Source organism: Nicotiana tomentosiformis, chromosome 2 (genome assembly GCF_000390325.3).
Source record: "Nicotiana tomentosiformis chromosome 2, ASM39032v3, whole genome shotgun sequence".
Classification (NCBI taxonomy): Eukaryota; Viridiplantae; Streptophyta; class Magnoliopsida; order Solanales; family Solanaceae; genus Nicotiana; species Nicotiana tomentosiformis.
Window position 1 is genome coordinate 7,662,212 of NC_090813.1, and position 21,544 is coordinate 7,683,755.

A 21,544-nucleotide genomic window follows, 5' to 3' on the forward strand; every position below is an offset into this window, starting at 1 on the left:
TGTAAATATACTGGTTGTGATTTTTCCTTCTTCGCATACATTCATTTTATTTTCTTGACGACTTTATTTTCCAATTATAACTCGATTTTCCAAATCAAATGTCTATATTTCTCATTAAAAGATTTTTTGAAGGAATTAATTCTTAACAAGATTAATTTATATCTTTGCATCTCAAAAACTTAAAAAAGTGAACTTTAAATAAAAATATACATGAACTTATTAATTATAAAAAGCTTATGGTATCCTATTAGATTTTAGCTGGTCATCGATTCTATTGAGCCGTCCCCGACGGCTATATATACTAACAATTCATCAAAATTTACTAAACGAAGGCACAGTTGTATAGTTAATCAATCAAATTAAACTGAAAACTAAAATAACATCAAGTATCAATTAGAGCTGACTGAATGCTCTATCTACTCTATTCTATTAAGGCACATTTCATCCATGTCGATCGGATATGCTGAGTGTGTCTGGCTATACTAACAATTCATCAATATAACAATTCATTAAAATTTCGCTATTTTGACGCTGTGAACCAGCTATACTAAGCTCACATAGGTAAAACAAAAAATTAAAATAAAAACATTTCATTGAATGAACATCAGGAATATAAATGCATGCTTACATTCAAACGAACTCAATGATTCGTGATTTTCAAATTTTTGAAGTTTAGTTGTCTGAAGTTTTTGGTTCTAAACTTAGTTAATTAACAATACTCTACATGTAATTAGATGTTCTAAAATGATTCTAATAAACAAAAATGATACGGACTCAATGAATCATGATTTTCGAATTTTATAGTTCAATTCAGTTTTTTTGTTCTAAATTTTAGCTAATTAACAATACCATAAGTCCATAACGTACGATCATTAGTTCCTCAACATAAAACGTAAATTAAGTTTTGGTAGATAGAGAAATGCTTATTTTTATCTTTACAAATCTCAAAAAAGGACGTTGATAAGTGTCACAAACATGTAATTAGATATTATAAAATGATACAAATAAACCGAACCGATACAAACTCAAGGGATCATGATTCTCAAATTTTATAGTTCGGTTCAACGTTTGAAATTTTTGCTTCTAAATCATTAGGTCCTTATTGCATGAACATTAGGAAATAGACAAATGGTCTTACAACCTTAGCGTTTAGTAAACATCTACAGTTAATCAATTAATTAAAATAAAAGTTAACATAAAATCAAGCGACAACACTTCCGAGGTAAGTCAAAACATAAGGTGCTTTTACATTACATCAACACCAGAAGAATGAATCAACTAAAAAACTAAATATCAACCTAAATCGTCGAAAAAAACTAATTAGAGTAGACAGTACGCTCGAGAAAAAGTTTTTTCGAGAAAGAGAAGATAAACTCAAAACGCCGAATCTGAATTTGATAAGTATAACAAACATGTAACTAAATGTTATAAAATGATACAAATAAACCGAAACAATAGAGAAAAAGCTTATATATGAACGTCTCGAACAAACAAATCGAAAATCCATATCCGAAAACTGAATTTTATTGAAACCCAATTACATTACATAGTGGCTACCTACTACTAGTTAGCTGGAGATAACCTTTAGTGCATTAATTATTAGATAAGTATTATTAATAGTCTAAAATCTTAATTATGTTGTATTTTCTCGAGTACTTGTTTATATTGAATTGTATAATTCTACATTATTTCCAAAGAGAAACATTAATTTGCATTTGATATATATCTCTTTAAAAAATTCTGAATATTCTCAGGAACAAAATTAAAGACAATAAACTTGGCCAGGAAGATATAAAAGAAAATTTTCCCACCGAGGTCTACAATTGTGAGGTATCATTTGTGTTTGTAGCATGTGCATATTTTTTGTACTTCAAATCGAGTAGTATCATTTTGTGTTGTTAGCATATAGATTACGCTGACTCAATAAAGTATAAGGCATAAATATGAAATTAGAAAATGTAGAAAGACCTGCATTAGAAACATACAGTAAAATGAAAATTAGATTCGCCAGCTGTCTTTATGCCTGGAACCTGTCTAAAAACTGCTTAAATAAGTAAATATTGTCGTTAAACTAACAACAATAACAACGGCGACGACGACTCAGTAAAATCTCACTAATGAGGTTTGGGGGAGGGTAGTGTGTACGCAAACCTTGCTCATATCCCGAGGGAGTAGAGAGACTATTTTCGAAAGACACTCGGCTCAAGAAAACGAAAAAAGATAATATCAGTATCACCAATAGAAACCATAAGAAAAATACAATAATGAAAATAAGAAAGTAGATGCAAAGCAAACACAATAGACAATATATAGACCCGATACTATAATAAATAAAAAAGTAATAAAACACAATATTGTAACTAGCTAATGTCAACATAACCCGACTATACTCACATTGCCGTTAAAACTAAGGGTATTTTCTAAATTTGATTATATCTTAAATAGCAGCCCTTCAGGGTTAGGGGTAGGGGGAGGGGACTGCAGAAACAGCCAGTTTTGGAATTAATATTTAATCATTAGCCACAGTGCATAAGAATTTATAAATTTAACCACATATGAAGTTGGCCTTGGCAAGGCCAAAACTTTCGACATTTTTGCTTGGCCAAACTTTCGATATTCTTACATTTATGTCTAATGTTCTTGAATTTAGGGAACAAACCGCTCTGCGTGATGGGCAGGGGCGGCCCTACCCTAAAGTAGGTAAAGCAGCTGCTTTAGGCTCCACATTTGTGGGGGGCATTTTTTATTATACCTATTATATTATATAATTTCTATGTTTCAATTTAGATGAATTTATTTGACTCGTCACAAAGTTTAAGAAAAAAAGACTTTTAAAATTTATCGTCTTAAAAGCTTAAGAGGTAAAAAGATTTACAACAGATATGATTTCTGCCAAGAAAATTGCATCTGAAATGAAAATTAAATCGAACTTTGTAAGTAACGTGTGATATATAAAAATAAATAATTTGACGAGAATATTGATATTGAAATCTCTTGAAGAGTCCTTAAGAGTTAATTACTATTTATACATAGTAGATAAGACTATTTTTTCACTTCAAAATAGATTTGAACAATTTGAAGCATATGAAAATATTGTTTGTTTTCTATTTAGCGTAAAGAATTGAGATTACTAGATGATGGAAATTTGGAAAAATACTCCCTTAATCTTGAGTGTTCCTTAAAGCATAATAATCAATTCGATATGGATGGTTTAGATTTATTTTCCGAATTAAAAGTGTTAAGAAAAATAGTACAACTAGAAGATAACAATTTAATTGATACACTCAATTAAATAAAAAGATTTGATTCTTTCCAATTGCTTATATTGCTTATAGAATAATGTTAATAACTCATGTTACCATTACTTCAGCACAAAGAGGTTTTTCGAAATTAAAACTGATAAAATCTTAGCTAAGCTCAATAATGTATGAAGAGAGGTTAAATAAATTAACTATATTGTCAATTGAGAAAGAATTATTAGAAAAAAATAATTATAAAAATATTATTAATAACTTTGAATCTAAAAAACTAAAAAAAATGGACTTCAAATTAAAAAAAAAATAAAGTTAAAAAACAATTAAGGTCCCTCATAAAATTTGACTTTAGACCACAAAATTCGTCGGGGCGCCCCTCGATGGGAAGAGAGGACAAACGATAAAGTAGGAGGAGCCAAGGCCCAAGGGTGTCACAAGATCACCAATCTCCTTGCCTCTTCATTCATAATCACATGCTCCCTCCCTCCATACAAACACACAAAATTTAGGTAATCCACTTATGACATCGAGTAAGAGTTGTCATTTACCAATTACTTTGCTTCACAAATCAACAACACCTATTTATGGGTTTTCAAACTCTCTTTAGGTTCAATAATGGTGGATTCGATTTCTCCACTACAATCTACAAGCACTAACTCATAGTGTGAAGCAAGGAATTGTACAACAACTAAGAAGGGGGAGGAGGAGAAGAAACAAAGGAGGTTTGTCTCAAGTTTGCTAAAATTGGCTACAAATTAAATATGCTGGAAAATCTAAATATTTATATTATATTAAAAGCACAAATGCCTTTAGCGAAATATCGTTCGCCTTTTTATCCGTTAAAATTAATTTAATACTGGACAAAATAGTCATTTAAATTATTTTACAAATATTTAGGACTTGAAAATTAATTATATTTTGTGTATTAAATGCTTCCTTATTTAAACTATGTAAGAATCCTAATATTTATGACTTAATAATTAAACTTTTACCTTATATGAATCATTAAAAAGAAAGAAAAAAATCAACAACATACGTTTACTGCATTTTTCTCCCCTACCTTTCATTAACAAGAGATACACTATCTATTACATTAATTCAACGGTACCAATAAAATACTACTATCAATGAATAAATGCTTACCTTTTAGAACTTAAAACTAAAGACTATTTATCTCATCTAAACTTTGATATTTATAAATAAAAACAAAATTTGTAATCCCTTAAATATGTGTTAATTACTATAAAAATATTTCATTGAATATTTATTTAATTATTTTTCCTAATATTTAGGAGTTTGAAATTTAATTAAAATTTTAAAAAAATCTTTTTTGAACTCTGCAGAAAGTTCTACTATTTAGAGTTTGCATTATGTAAATCTTACACTTAAATTATATATAAATGATAAACAAAATACATAATGGAAAGAATAAAAAGTTTAAAGAGAGGACATACTGGTTCTTAGATAATAGCGGTCCACATTTTAATAACTTTCTTACGTTTTTATTTATATGCAATTCTTTTTACATTAAAATATTTTAAAATACACATGACTATTTACTAAAAATAAAATTTTATATTATATTATTAACTTTCAAAATTTATAAATGAAGTACAATTAATTGGAATGTTGAGAAAATCATTAATAAACACATATTTTATCAATTATTCCAACAAGATAATTTAAGAGATATTTTAGTTTTTAATTAATGATACATTTAGATGAATATAAATGGATTTTTAACTATAGAAAGTAATTGCGATTTCTATAGCGAACTCGATTTTTAAATTTTATTCCTCTCATATAGTGATTCTTGATGAAAAATTCTTATTGAATTAAAATATAATAATTATCAAACATTTAAATTTATTATGAGCTACTATGACGAATTTGAACCAACAAAAATAACTTATGTTATTTTGAGAAAAAATAAAATACTTGAAGTAATTAATTAGCAATAAAATCTAATTCAATTCTTTTTCAAATTCATCATAAAGTAAAAAACATTCAAGCTGACATGAATTTTTGTCGGCTACATAAATGTGTTTCCATAAATAGACCACCAGTGATGAAAGAAATAAACAAATTGATCAAAATTGATTTCAGTATATTAGTAAAGTTGACTTGGTTAAAATTTTAAATTAGAAGAAACAAGAATAAAACTATAGAAGACAAAATGGATTCAAAATTAGTTGATATTAAATATATAATTTTCTTTTTTCATCAATTCCAACAAATAGCCATCTGTAATTTTTTATACATTAGTAATTTATTATAAAATATTCCCTCAACATTAGTCATTTCCAGACTTTATATTGTCACTTAATTATCCTTTTTTTTCTAAAAACTATATGACCAACCACTTTTTTTCTGAATTTTTAAAAGAAAGATGCATTTTTTTTAATTTGTGTTATTTATGACTCTCTGAAAATTCATGATAAAATATATAATAAATATTTGGTTATTTGTTACGGAAGAAAATGTGATACCATAGTATTCTATTGGTACTTATATCTCTTATGCGGATGCGGGTTGTTGGATAACATCATGAGCACTGTTATGAGGTTGACTGAGTTAGTTTAATAATATCAGAATTCATCATTTTCAGGACTTAATTTTTTCTTTATAATTTTCTAACTCAAGTATATTCTTTGATAATATTTATGTAGTTTCAAAAAAGTCTACATTCATAGTAAAGATAAACGCGCAACGCGCGCACCCTAAAACTAGTAGCTTAAATAACATAGTCAAACTGGCTAGCAGGTGAAATTTTACTCAGTCAAACAACTATTTATGCACTTCCCCTGTTTGTTTGATGGGATATTGATACCTATATAAAACTCTAAAGAGCAAAATGACATTTATTTAGCCAGTAATTGGCATAGGCTCGTATAGCCCAAAAACAATTGGTAACATATAACTCTTATAACTTTGTCTCTCTAACTTTCTTCACATTTTTTCTTAACCCCACCCTCGATCTCTTCTCCAATAACCCCTCAATAACCTATAAAATTTTTTAGGTAGTCCTTTCTCACCGGAAAAAAATGGTAGAATGTCGGAAAGTTTTATTTCCGGCACATTTTTTAATAATGTATATCACATTATATATAGTGTATATTACTTCATATCACATACAATATTTCTTTCGGCATATTTTTTGACAATGTAAATCATGTATGTCGCACATCTGATTTTTTCTCTCTCTCTATATATATAACAACAACAACCCAGTATAATCTCTCTCTCTCTCCCTCTATATATATATATATATATATATACATGTATACATGGCGATATACACAGATATACCACCTCAAACAACCATTTTCTCCATTTTTCACACATTATCCGCCGCATCACCACCACAAGAGCACCGTAACTACCAATAATTTCATGTTAACAACATAAAATACCATTCTAATCTAAAACAAAGAGAGAAGAAGCGAAAAGAAAAATAAGTTTGAAGCTATACACATATACTACCAATATTCAGCCAAAAAACCATACCAATTCTTCTCCAAATAATTTCCAATTTCAGATTTAGCTTCTGAAGGATTTTTTCAAGGTATTGCAGCAACACCTATTTGATTTAATAATATTTTCGGATTTTAAATTTCAAACAGCCAATCTTCAAACTATAATAATAATAATAATAGAGTTTTCAAACTTTTCTTCTCTCCAAATGTTCACAGAAAAAAGACTTATTTTACATAGAATACAACTCTTTAAAGACTTATTTATATTCCCTACAACTAATTTTACAAAATTACTTTTAATACAACTTATTTTAAAATCTTATCTTTTTAATTAAATTATGTACACCTTTTCATATCCTAAAATCTATTCATTGAGATTCTCTCTCACTTAAAGAATATCTCTTTCCTCAAGTTAGGGCGTTAAAATAGGAAAATTAAATTAGTTTTCTATTCAACCTATTTCAAACTTATCAATGTTCCCTCTTTTCAATATTCGATGATCTTGCAATACCCAAATTCAGAAACCATTACTATCATACTCTTCCACTTGTAGGCGTAAAATTGTTTTCCCTTTCCACTAAATCTTTTTCTTCATGAAAATTGACTAACTTTTTTTTCTTCCCATTTTCTGATATTATTAATCCCATTTATCATCCCAAAACTTCTTCATATTTTGATTCCAATAGATTGTAGGGTTTTTGATTTGTGTGAATTTGATAACTACAAACGAGGAAAAAATGGGTATAAAATGCATTCAACTGTTGCTGAGAACAAAAACAATGGAAAGGACAAGAGAGTTGATTATACATTGTACTATACTTTTTCTTTTATTTTTGTAGTTGATACAAAATATACATTATTTGTATATATTATATTGTGTACAATATATTTGTTAATGGTGTTTCTTTCTTTCTAGTATGTGTATACAGTATATGGTAAAGTTAGACTACAATGAAATTTGTTCTACGCTGGATTTTTGCAATGTGTTAATTAATGTTTATAATGTATATATGATATACATTATTATATATCCCGTATACTATATATCATATAATGTATTTTTGTGTATTTATATATTTAAATAATATACAATTTATATAAGTAAATTGTACAAATATGAATGTGTATCCTAATAGAATGATAATTATTGTATACTGTAACAGTATACATTACAGTAAATACTCATCTAAAAAAGTCAAACTTTTTCATAATACTTATGATTTTACGAAGTACACTTCTTGATATGAAATGCTTTGTATAAAAAAGTTTTATTGCTATCTAGATTTAAAATATATTTTTTCTATGCAAAAATGGTCTAATTATTCGATTGGTACCTACTGGAATACGGAAATTGTACGTATTAGCTAAAAGGGAAAAATAATTTATATATTACGTATATCATACTTTACGTATAAACTATATATGGACAAACTGAAATTGGTTTCAGATGGAATAGCAATGAAAATTAATTAGAATGCTAGCTAATTTGTGTTGGAGCTTTTTTAGGTAAGATTATTTTGTTTTGATATGCATTTAATTATGTTATCACCAATATAAAGAATCTCCTTATTTTAGCCTTTTATTCATAGCAGTAATCTTGATTGTACAGTATAAATAGAATAACATTTAAAACTTGTAGTTGTACAATATGTAATATCTAACATAGTTGTAGTTTATATAATTAACTCTTGTAGATATTGTATTTATGAAAGTTTCCCATCTCTTATTTAATGGTTATTAGGGAATTAGTGGGTCCTTAGGCTTTTTAGTCAATGGGCTTTATAGAGGCCCACAACAGAAGGGTTCAAGGACTAAAGCCCAAGGAGCCACGTCAGAAACCCATCAAATAAACGAGGGAAAGGACTTTTCACTTCAATTGCGAGAGCTACATTCAAATTCAAAAGCATCAAGGTTTGATTCTTTTCCTTTTTGAGCATTCTGTATGTATGCTTTGAGAATCATTACTTTTGTTTCATCATGCGAATTGATTGTTGATTGAAAATCCTGAGAATTACTATGAACAAATAGAACCCGTCAATGTTGTTTCAATGATGTAAATTGGAGAGATGTGTCATTGGGGCTGCTTAGATTGTTTGAAGTCTACTGCTTTAGGTTGTTGGTTTTGAGCCTTTGACCACACGGCAAGTTTAGGTGTTGCTTGATTTTTTAGCTCTTGTTGTTCGGTTTAATGAATTGACTATGTGCATCTCTTTATCTATTTCAGTACAAATAAATCAGAAATGTAGTCTTCTTGGAGAGTGCGGACTGTCATTCTTTGTATTATGAGTGCCCATGACAGTGAGTGATATGAGCTTTTCAGCTATTTTTTGTAACTAATTAATATAAATTAAGTTCCTCTTTGTTCTTAGCAGCAATAAAATTGAGACTCTAAACTCTTTTATATCTCCCTTTGGCAATGAGTCCATGAAATGTATATCTAGTTGCTTGTAGCGTGATATCTTGCCCTCGTTGATCTTATCCCTTTTGTTATATGTATTTCAAGGATTTTCAAGTTGTGCTTTTATGGAGGGTGTTGGAGATGATGGTGCATCATCGGCTGCACCTTTGAACATTAAACCTGCAGAGAGCTTCCAGTATTACTTAGATAAAACCACTCCCCATGTATTCTATAGGTGGATTGGAACCACTGTTTTGGCACTCCTTTATGCTCTTCGGATTTATTCTGTTCAAGGATTCTACTTTGTTACATATTGTTTGGGCTTTTACATAGTCAATTTGCTGGTTGGTTTCCTGTCGCCTCTTGTTGATCCTCAAATGGAACCTTCTGATGGACCTATGTTGCCTACTAAAGCTTCAGATGAGTTCAAGCCTTTCATTAGTCGCCTTACGGAGTTCAAGTTCTGGTAATAGTTCCTGCTGTACGCTTGTGATTTCGTTTCTATTTAAGTGGAGAAAAGGTTGTCATACTTTTTCTTTATTTTATCTTTCTGAGTTGATATTCTGGAACTCTTTTTAATCATAGTTTATTCAGTTTGCTTTATCTGTTATGTCGATTGGTCTTCCTTTTTCCTGGTAAATTTGGAGAGTAATCTATTTACACGGTAGAAATTTCTGGCATGTGCTTTGACATGTGGAAAAAACTTTTTGAGTTGATACATCTTGTGTTAATGACAACAGTTTTCATTTCTTATTTTAATTTCCATTGGAACATAGCATGGCTGTATTGTACCCATTTTGAAGAAAATGGAACCAAAGATATACTATAGTGCAGGTTCATTGGTAAGTGTTTACGGAATTATTGGAAAAATGCTGGCAAGTAGATCTCTATTGGTGATGGATAATCAATCTTTCATTACACTCAAAAGAATAGTTTTGTTGGTGGAAGACAAATTCTTGATATTGTGCTGATAGTAACGAGTTGGCGAACACGAGGCTATATTCGTGGTCTTGTGGAACTACCTATTGAGAAAGTATACGATCATCTAAATTGGAATTCTTAATCCAAATACTTGTTTGATTTACTTTATTGTACAAATCTATTATTAATATTCATATATTTCAATTGGTATTAAGTGAAATCACGTATCCTTAAATTCACATTATAAGTTTAGTTGTTATCCAATTTTAAGGGTAAATATATGTATATACCAATATCATATATGAATATATTATACAATATATTGTGAATTGTACTTCTTAGTACTATATATCAGATATAACTACCAAAAAAAAGATTTATATTATAATTAACATACATGTAAAAAATTAATATTAAAAAAGTTGAGTGAACTAAAGTTAAATTATGCAATGAATGTATATTGTATTGTACTTTATACTTATATACCAATGTAATATAAGTATTTATTATATACTATATTTATTAGTAATATATATATATATATATATATATATATATATATATATATATTATGGGGTAGATGTTCGGGCATTTTGGTTTAGATATTCGATTTAAAGATTGAAGAAATTGCAATCCAAGTACAATTCAAATATGATAGGATTGGATCTGATTTGTTAAGTTTGATTTCGAATTAATCAAATTGAATATTTTGAATTTTCGATTTTGAGTCGATAATTGAGCTTCTTCCTTTTTAAAAGAAAAGGAACATCCAAGTATAATATTCATAAAAAATTAGCTTGATAGAATTAACTTAAATAGTCGATCACGCAACCATTTAAACTAAAAATAGCCACATGATATATATATATATATATATATATATATATATATATAAAATTTATGTATACCGACTAGGAAATGTAAAAAATAAATCTATCTGCTATTTGTATATATATAAATTTATATATACCGACTAGAAAATGTAAAAATTAAATCTATCTGCTATTTGTGTAAAGATCCCTAAGAAAATGCAATATATGCATTAATAAGGCCCTATGAATTAACAAATCAAACATAGTAAGACCATCTTAAATTAGACAGTAACACAACTTCAGCCTTCAGTATTTACAAATGCAAAAAATAAAAACTGTCATAGGTGAAAAAGAAGAAACCCTTGTATTCAATTTAGTAGGGTACTAATAATGAATTTAATAGTTAGTTTGGATATATGAGCTAATATTTAATGGGTGGGGTACCAGAGCTTATTAGTATATGAAAAAATGCTTTTTAACGGGTCAGGCTAAATATGTTGTATAAAAATTATGGATTTTTGGATATCTAAAAATTCAAAGTCCCAAAATCGATATTCAAAATTTTTAAAAACTATAATTCAAATCAATATATATATATATATATATATATTTGGCTAACAAAGGTAAATATCCCTAAATTCTTCTGGCGTGGCCATCTCAAAACCCAAGGAGCCAATTGAACGAGGGAAAGGATTTTTCGCTTCAAAATTGACGCTTAGCATACGCCGGCCGGCCGGAGAGAGAGCTACATTGTTTCAAAAGGGTTCTCTATTTTTTCAGCATCAAGGTTTGATTTTTTTTTAAAACTGTTTATATACTGTATGTATGCTTTGAGAATCGGCTGTGAAATTAAAATTCAACAGCAGTTACTTTTTTTTCATAATGCGCGCTATTTTTTTTTTAAAACTAAATTGCGCGCCCTTTTATTGAACTTTCAGAAGATTTGAGTACATTTGAGAGGAAAAAGATCCCTACGTCCTACCCTGAGAGTTTGGCATTCCAAACTCTATAGTATTTGATTAAAGCATATAAGGGAAACAAAAGTGGCATTGCACCAGCTCCAAAACTATCATGGAGGATTGAATTGGATTTCTGAGGCTTTCAATTGTCTGACTCGAAACGCTAATTCCAATCTATCCAGATGTAGTAACCCCCTAATTTGTCCCGGTAATGCTTCAGAATTTGATGTAGTGATGTGTTGTTTGTGTGTGTGTGGCTAATGTCGGCTAATCTATCGGCAATTCTGTTGGCTTCTCTGTAGCAATGCTTCACTGTCACCTTCTTTTCCTCCACAATTTCTTTGATCTTGTTCACTATTTGTAGGAGCCTCCATGGTGTATCTGCTTCCTCCTTTACCGAACACACGAAAACTTTAGAATCTGCTTCTGAAATCATTTCATTTATTCCCATTCCGACAGCCTTTTGTAATCCAATTAGCATAGCCTGGCCTTCCGCCCAATTACTAGTACCGGGTCCCAAATATACAGAGTATGCGAGGCTGAGTTTTCCCAAACTATCTCGAATAGTACCACCAGCCCCACAATATCCCTCCACACAACTACCATCACTATTGATTTTGCATACTAGAGGTGGTGGTTTTTCCCATTTGACAATCTTATATATTTGCTGATTTAAAGGAATTTCCAACATACTCTGAATTCTCTTCCAGTTAGTATTACTTCCTAGTCTTCCAAATTTTTGTTTGACTAACTAGGTGATATTTTGAGAAATAAAACCAATTGATCTTTGGCTGTAAGGGAGCTCAGAACCATACTTACTTGCACCACCGCGATCTCCAGAGTTCCCAGACCACAAATTGAGGAATGATTTTTGCTGCAAAGCTTGCAATTGTGTTCTTTGCTCTGTATGTCCACCATTTCTTCAGTAGTTGAATCAGAAGTGTTCCTCTCCATTGAATTCCAAAAGGTCCACAAAAATTCAACCACACCTTTTGTGCAAAATCTCCTGAGCAGAAGAGGTGTTCAACAGTTTCGACTCCTGGTGTGGTGCAACAACAACAATGTGCTACCACTGTAAATCTCATTCTCACCAACCTCTCATCTGTAGGTAATCTCCTAGTCAAGGCTCTCCATGTGATGAATGCCATCTTGAAGGGAACATCTTTACGCCAGATATGGGAGTGTGTATCAACTGTCTCCTTGTTTCTCCATATATCCCATGCCGTAGTTATTGTGAATTTGCCTTTACTGTCTGCTGACCAAATAGCTTTGTCTGGTGTTCCATTGAGCAATTCAACTTCCTCCATATTTATTATATTTCTTATCGCATCATTCCATTCCACATCACAATTTTCCTCTTGCCACTCCCCATCCACCAACACATCTTTAAGTTTAATGTCGGTGGGTTGTACATTGTCTGGAAGCTGCCTGTACAAGGGGCCTAACTTGGTCCAATTATCGTACCAAAAGAAAATTTCTCGTTCACCAACTAACCAAACTAGATGTTGCTCTACTCCATGCTTCAATTTGCACATTTCTTTCCAGTTTGGTGGCTGCTTTCTACCCAACCTTATTGCCACTGGGTGGGAATTATTGCAATATTTGGCAAGTACAAAGTCTTTTCAAAGAGAATTCATTGTTCTCAAGTTCCACCAAGATTTTGTTGTAAAAGCTTTGCATATGTCTTCAAGTTTTCTAAACTGAACCCCTCCCCCCTTATATGGATAACATAGTTTCTCCCAGGCTGCCCAATGGTGCCCATCCATCCCATCAGAGGAGTTCCAAAAGAATCTTGTAAATATCTTTTTTATTTGATCCAGTACTCTTTTCGGTGGATGAATTGTTGATAACAAATGTGTTGGCAAGGCTAATAGAACATGCCTTATTAGAATTGCTTTACCTCCATGTGACAAAAGTTTAGTCTGCCAACTCCTTACTCTGCTTGTCACTTTACTCACTATTTCTGAGTAGTAAGCTATCTTTTGTCTGCCCGTGAAAAGGGGACATCCTAGGTATTTTATTGGCAATTCTTTCTGATGCATTCCTGTAATTCTGGCCACTCTATTCCTTGCCCTTAGTGATGCTCCTGGTGCTAATACAAAACAACTTTTATTTTTGTTAATCGCCTGACTTGAAGCAACCTCATACTCACCAAGTTTGGCCATTGTTAACTGTAAAGTTTTCATCCTTACGCTGGAGAATATAATTACATCATCTGCAAAAGCAAGGTGATTAATTTGTGGTCCACCTCTCCCCATCGAAAAGCTATTGAATTCCCTATTTGCATACAGGTTATTCAACATAGTAGAGAGTAGTTTTGCACATATGACAAACAAAGATGGTGATATTGGATCACCCTGCTGCACCCCATTCCCAGATTTGATGAAACCATACCTTTGCCCATTTACTATCACTGAGTACCAATTACATTCTATATATCTGGATATTAAATTTATCCATACTTCTGAGAACCCCAATCGCCTCATCATTTGATATAAGAACGATCACGCAACCCTATCATATACTTTAGTCATGTCTAGCTTCATTACAACATTTCCCCCACTTTGTTTCTTCCCAATTTCATTGATGATTTCCTGAGCTAATAAAATATTTTCTTAGATTTGTCTTCCTTTTATGAACCCCGATTGATTGGCCGATGTTTTCTTGGGCAGAATTTTGGCTAATCTTGCATTCATAATCTTGGACATGATATAATGCCGTGCTATTTGTTAATTGAAAAGCCTGAAAAGCATATATAATTACTTTGAGCAAAAGAGCCCCTTAATCTTCATGCCTCCAGATCTATACTCTAGAGTTAAGAGCTCAACTTATGATATGTGGGTTAGGCGTATGTCACAGGTTCGTAACCCTCCACAAATGAAAACCTGATATTTAAGTGGATAAGTGTAGATGGAAGGCCCATTATCCATCGAGTTTCAAACCGTGCGCCACGGGCCCTCGGGAATTTCTTTGGTTACTAAAAACAAAACCTTTAATGTTCTTGTGATTATGGAAATTGGAGAGATGTGCCACTGGGGTTGCTTAAATTGTTAGAAGTTTACTGCTTAGCATCTTAAGGCAAGCAAAAATATGATCTCCAGCGATTTATACAGATGGTTTGTTTTGAGCCTTTGACCACATGGCAAATTAGGTGTTCTAGTTACTTGATATTTTAGCTCTTGTGGTTCGGTCTAGTGAATCGGCTATGTCTAAATCTTGAACTAAGTTGGCTATGTGCATCCTCTTTATCCATTCCGCTTTGTCTGGGCTGATTTCTTTGTGTTACGAGTGACTATGACAGTGATTGGTATAGGCATTCTGCTATTACTTCTTAAACTCTATTTTTTCTTCCATTTAACAACGAGTCCACTGTGTTTGGATTTGTATATGTAGTTGCTTGTAGCATGATATTTTGCCCTCATTGATCTTACCCCTTTGTTATATGCATTTCAAGGATTGTCAAGTTGTGTTTTTATGGAGGTTGTTGGGGATAACGGTGCATCAGCAGCTACAGCTTCGGACCAAAGGACGCTTAAATCTGCAGAACTTTTCCAGCACTACTTAGATAAAACCACTCCCCATGCACTCTATAGGTGGACCGGGACTGCTGTTTTGGCACTCCTTTATGCTCTTCGGATTTATTCTGTTCAAGGATTCTACTTTGTTACATATTGTTTGGGCTTTTACATAGTCAATTTGCTGGTTGGTTTCCTGTCGCCTCTTGTTGATCCTAAGATGGAACCTTCTGATGGACCTGTGTTGCCTACTAAAGCTTCAGATGAGTTCAAGCCTTTCATTAGTCGCCTTCCGGAGTTCAAATTCTGGTAATAGTTCCTGCTGTACGCTTTTGGTTTCGTTTCTACTTAAGTGGAGAAAAAGTTTGTCATATTTTTCGTTATTTTATCTTTCTGAGTTGATATTCTGGAAATCTTTTTAATCATAATTTATCAGTTTGCCTCATCTTTTATTTCCATTGGTCTTCCTTTTCCTGGTAAATTTGGAGAGTAATATATTTACGCGGTAGAAATTTCTGGCATATTTTGAGTTGATACATCTTGTGTAATGATAACAGTTTCCATTGCTTATTTAGTTATTTTAGTTTGGCCAAATACATAGGCAGCCCCCTAAACTTGTCCAGATAGTCCATCTAGCTACCTAAACTGAACCCATTTCCAATTGAACACTTGACCTACACTGAAACTGTGCCGTTTAGACACCTCTTGGTGGCATGTCACCGCGCGTGCTTCACACACTTTCTGAGAGCAGTGGGATGCCCTATAAATTATTTTGATGTCAATCTTAAGAATAGGTGTCAATAAAATGAAAAAAACAAAAACAAAAACAGAATTAAAGACAATGTTTTTACTTTTCTCTCTGCTTCTTCTCTTTGTTCCACTACCACAGACCGTGGTGATCTCCACCACCAGACCTACTGTAACCACTAATTGCGTTATTATAGATGGAGTCTCTTTATGGGTGATTTTTGTAAACTTTTGTTGTGACATTAAAATGGATGTGGGATGTAACAATGATATCTTGGAGGTCTTATGGTGAGGGTGAAGTGCCCTATTTTTTATTTGTCGCCTGAAAAATATATTGCCGGAAAAAATGGAGGTTGTAAATTTTTTTAACGACCCAGATCTGACTCCCCTCTTTTCTGCTAGAACAAAGAATAAAGTATTTAGAGGAATTTTTACAGGTCCATCGAAAAAATAACAAGTGAACTTAAAGTGATCAAAATCTAGCAGCCATAACCATAGAAAAGATCATTCTGATAGGAAGTAGTTATCAGAATTGAGGGAAAATAATTGCGAGAGTATAAGGCATGGAAGAAAGAATTTCTTGTATTCATTTGTGTCTTACACTAGCCCTATTTATATAGGGTGTTTACATAATACTAAATCCTTCTCTACTAATGTGGGCACCATATATACTACTATGCATACTCACTCTCCAAATAATAATAACGATATACAAGGATCTAATTGGGGTTTGGTTATGGAGGAAGGTTAAAATGATAGCATCCATGAAGGTGGTGGAGTGGGCAAAGGTACGGCGGAAAAATGAAGAAATTATATTTTGGGGAAGAAGGGGAGAATTGGGCCAAAAGAAACTGTACTTTGGCAAAGGTCTGATGAAAAGAATGAGGAAATTCTACTTTAGTTGATTATTTGGATTTAAAAGGGCCACTTGTCTCTTTTTTATTGGATTCCTTGCCACATCAGTGTGTGTGAGCTATAAGCACTATGCTTTGTTGATTCTTTGAGCAAGAGGTGTTTAAATGGTACAGTTTGAATATAGATCAAGTGTTCAAATGGAAATAGGTTCAGTTTCGGTGGCTAGATGGAACGTCCTGGCAAAATTAGGAGGCGTCTATGTATTTGGCCTTTTAGTTCCCATTGGAACTTAGCATGGCAGTATATTCATGTGTTTTTGACTGCTGCCTGGCGTAAGTCATGATACGATCCGAAATAAACAAAAACAGTAGAATATTTAAATAATAATATTTGAAACTAACTAATGATAGGTTCGATTAAGATAATCGAAAGTAGTCTGAATAATGAAATAGAGAAGAAATTTAGAACTCTAGGTGAATTTCTCAAGCAACAATCGAAAACTATCTAATCGCCCCCCAAGAACGACAAAGTAGAAACTCTAGATGTAAAGGAAGGAAAAGAAGATTACTCTCAAGAATCCAATTCTTGAAAACAGGTAATCCAAAGTCGAACTCAAACTAAGAGATCCCAAATCTCTCTCAAGAGTTTTCTTATGTCATGCTAAGTGGCTAAATAATCCTAGGCTATTATAAATACCCAATGGGTAAAATAAGAAAAAGTTCCAAAGTTAATTTTTCAAAACAGCTCGTCAGGCCAAACCGTGACCTCATCCGTAACCCCAATCGTGTCACACAGGCCACAGCTGAACCCTGTTAAATTCCAGAAGCTTTTTTTTGGCTCTTCAGGCGCCTCGTGAACCATAGCCAACGGTTAGTACAACCATGTCACACGGATTGACTTGGGTCTTGATACTTCAATTCTCAAGACTCCAAACATGGTATTCTTTGCATGAATCCTCAAAGTGACCCTCCAAACATCTTCTAGTCAATTGTGGAAGATCATGCATCTCCTTAGCGTGCATCATTTGGATGCTCTTGGACTTGGAGCGAGTCAAAGGTTCACTAGATAATTCGGGGTCATCCTCAATATTCTCCGCTCTGCCCGGGCTATCTAGGATCGTATCAAGTCAACATCACCCTTGTATCAGTTAGGTGACATTATGGTCACATTATTACTATTTTACATTGCTCGCGATTTGTGCGCCAACTATATAATGGAATGTGTAAACCATTCATTGGAATAGAATCTTAACTTTTCCTTTATTGTACCCATTTTGAAGAAAATGGAACCAAAGATATACTATAGTGCAGGTTCATTGGTAAGTGTGTAAAGAATTATAGGAAACGTGTTGGCAAGTAGATCTCAATCGGTGATGGATAATCTTTCATTACACCCAAAAGAATGCTTTAGGCAAATTCTTGATATTGTGCTGATAGTAACGAGTTGGAGGACACGATGCTGTATTTGTGGTCTTGTGGAGACTACCTATTGAAAAATTATACGGACATCTAAATTGGAATTTCTTAATCTATATGCTTGGAAGAATGGGCTTTGGACTGGTTAGAGAAACTAGACAAGAAACTGTGTTTCTAGAAGGAAATGTTTTATTCCTTCTAAGTGGCAACTTATGTGAATTTTTTTTATGAGCACAAGGGGAAATGACTAGGGTACTCGTTATCTATTCTCTTTTACTTGTTTGTGATAAAGAGCCTTAAAGGGTTCACCGAGAAGAAAATGGAAGAGTTTTTTTTTTTTGGGGGGGGGGGGGGGGTACATTAAGGGAGTCAAGGCATATCTCATTTTAGCTTGCGACGATTTTAATCTAGTATTGTTCGTTGATTAGACAGCTATGAGCCGATGATACTTATTAGGAACATCAATATGGTCTTCACCATGTCAAAGTTGCTCACTAAGTATGCACAGATCTGAAATAGTTGCTAGTTTCCCTTTTGCATATGAGGACCTAAAAAAAACAAATCCAATATTCTTCTGCTAGTTTTGACGGTACTATGTGATTTGCTTTGTGTCCCATAAGATATGGGCTCTTCAGGAAGCAGAAGGGAGTTGGTTTTAGCATCCCCTTCCGTTGTTTGTGAATCTGTTATGGAAGTATTAGGGGAACAAGTATTAACCGCGGAACACTAAGCTGGCGGGAAATACGCGGCCCCCTCCAGAAGGAAAAATGTTAACTATAGCTTTCGCCATTATTTCTATTTGTGCATGCATTTCTTGTTAAACATTGCATGTTTTTTAGGATAAAGTGAATGTTGCACGGTTTATGCATAATGTGGATCTACACCTTGTAATGGGATGATGTTTTGCCCATGAACCACAGGAATTGAGAGGAGGTGACTCATTTTTCATTGAAAACTATTTTTCCATTTCTTATGTTTCCTGTGTTGGACAAAGATGAACTTGGCGAGAGGAAGATCACATTTAAGATTTCCCTTGTATAAAAAAATGGATCTTCAGATTACCTTATTGTTTACTAGTTTGTCTCTTTATCAATTAAACATATAGGAACACAGTTTCTCTTTCATTTGTTAAATATTTGGGAGCTGACTCAGACTCACTTTTGTTGCTTTTGCTACTTGGTGGGAATTGCTGTTTTACATTCTATAGTGGACATAGCATGTGGAATGGTTCTGATGATGCTTCTATTTCGGGTTATTTGATACTTATGACACTTGGGTGTTGCTAATGTCTACTCGTTTTTTCTGATTTCTTCAGGTATGCCATAATAAAGGCTCTCTGTATCGCATTTATCATAACTTTCTTCTCCCTATTCGATGTTCCTACGTACTGGCCTTTCTTGTTGTTCCTCTGGATTCTCCATTTTGTCGGTACCATGGATTCCCTAATTAGACAAATGATCAGATACAAATACATCCCATTCAACCTTGGGAAGCAGGTGAGCGAGTTCTTTTTGTGTATTTCTCTAAGTAGTATTCTTGGTGTCATCATTAGGTTATCAGTCTTATTTGGTGATAGTATTTAAACTGTTCCTTGTGTTATTGTGACAGAAATTACTCTGGAAAAAGGCCAGGACAGCAACACCAAGGACATAAGTGATGCTGATTTTTGGTTAAGACCAAATGGAGGAAAGAGATAAAGTGGGAAAAAAAGGAGATAGAATTGCTACATAGGTCTAAGTTCATGGGTTTTGCACTATATATGCATTGAATTACCGAAATACAAAGTCTCAAAATTAGTTCCTCAATGATGTCCAGTTGTTATAATTTTGAGCTTCTGCGTTCATCTTTGCTGATTTTTTTTCTTCTAATTTTTGGACTTAGAGAACGAAAGTTACTGTTTTGGTTGAAAACTGTAGTAATTGAAAAAAGAAAAAAAAAAGGCGAAGGATCTGTTGCGTATTACTTTGTCCTTCTAATTTAGAGATGGCAAATTATTTGTAACTAGTTTTCACCCTCCGAGCTTGGCGCAGGGTCCGTTAGATACGACAATACAATTATGTAGGTATTTGACCCATATTGACATATGCTTAGCGCGGGGTCTGTTGATACGACAGTAAACTAATGGTCTGAACTTTACTGTTAATGGTACAGTTAACATAAACATCTCTGCATCTCTTTGTTGATGACGTCCTGAATGATAAGCAAACCTGAGGAAAGAGTTATAAACTTTAAGTGAGGGCACGTAAGAACATATTACTTCGCTGCCATGAGATTGAGTAATCTCACATTCTGGGATTGAGTAACATATTTTGGGGAAATGAAGAAGCGCATATGTGGAAGAAGGTTGTGCTTGTGTATTGGTTTCAATATTTTCCCATGTCCAAACTAAGGATAAAAATGGAGCACTCTGTTTCTCTGGAGTCCAATGTCAATGCCAGCTGATTCTCTATACCTGTGATTACTCTAATAATGTACCACTTCTACTTTTCTTTGCCAGATCATGAGCTCCTTATAAGTTGAAAGGACTGTGAGTATATAATATTGTTAGTTTAGGCTTTTACCTCTAGTTTCCTGTATCAGAAAACAGGAGAGTAAAATGTATCAAGTGAAAGGAACTACGTGAATTGATTGTCAAACACTTGTGAAGACCTCACAAATATATTTCCAATAGCGAGGAGCTACTCATGCACAGCACAGGCCCCACCCAACACAGTACTACTTCAGAATTCTTAAATTTTTGAAAACCTCTCCCTTTCTTTAGCCTTATACTAGACTTGCGTATAGGTTACCGAGCTTTGCTATTCTAAGGACTTGACGTGATACTCGATCAGCCGTGGGATTATATTTTCACTTATGAATTTACTCCCCTGTTGTACTTAGGTGTTCGGAAGTTTCAATACTCTTATGGGATTGGGTTGTTCGCCTTAGCAGTATATTTATGAAAAACCTCAGTGATATTCTTATGGGATCGGGCTGATTGCCTCAGCACTATCTTTATAAGATCGGGTCTTTAGCCTCGACAAGAATATGTGGAATGTTTCGATAAGTAGTTAGTGCGTACATCATCACCTTGACTCGGATTTGACATTTGCACCTGACAGTGGTCACATATACTTTATTCGAGATAGAAGATTGGTACTTGGCGATTTCATATTTGGTTCTTTTATTGAAAAGCACGTTGTACATGTTTAT

General features: G+C 32.9%; 1 protein-coding gene across 6 annotated transcripts; it reads left to right on the plus strand.

Moving 5' to 3' along the window:
• Positions 1 to 3,722: 3,722 nt before the first annotated feature.
• LOC104107077 (protein RER1A-like) lies at positions 3,723 to 20,513 on the plus strand. 6 transcript variants are annotated; one of them, XM_070194934.1, is made up of 7 exons: positions 3,723 to 3,976; positions 8,472 to 8,641; positions 8,955 to 9,028; positions 9,234 to 9,594; positions 15,275 to 15,644; positions 19,668 to 19,848; positions 19,961 to 20,513. In XM_070194934.1, exons 4-7 carry the CDS (start codon positions 9,519 to 9,521, stop codon positions 20,003 to 20,005), a joined length of 672 nt encoding a protein of 223 aa, XP_070051035.1. In that variant the 5' UTR covers positions 3,723 to 3,976; positions 8,472 to 8,641; positions 8,955 to 9,028; positions 9,234 to 9,518; the 3' UTR covers positions 20,006 to 20,513. The 6 variants fall into 6 exon arrangements, with proteins under 6 accessions (XP_070051035.1, XP_070051037.1, XP_070051034.1 ...); XM_070194936.1 differs by lacking the exon at positions 15,275 to 15,644 and having other exon boundaries at positions 3,727 to 3,976; XM_070194933.1 differs by lacking the exon at positions 8,955 to 9,028 and having other exon boundaries at positions 3,727 to 3,976.
• Positions 20,514 to 21,544: the final 1,031 nt, after the last annotated feature.

Coding starts and splice junctions, on each gene's coding strand:
- LOC104107077 (XM_070194934.1), top strand. CDS start 9,519: ATGGACCTATGTTGCCTACTAAAGCTTCAGATGAGTTCAAGCCTTTCA. Junction 9,595..15,274: donor CTTACGGAGTTCAAGTTCTG/GTAATAGTTCCT, acceptor ATGCATTTCAAG/GATTGTCAAGTTGTGTTTTT. Junction 19,849..19,960: donor CATTCAACCTTGGGAAGCAG/GTGAGCGAGTTC, acceptor TTATTGTGACAG/AAATTACTCTGGAAAAAGGC.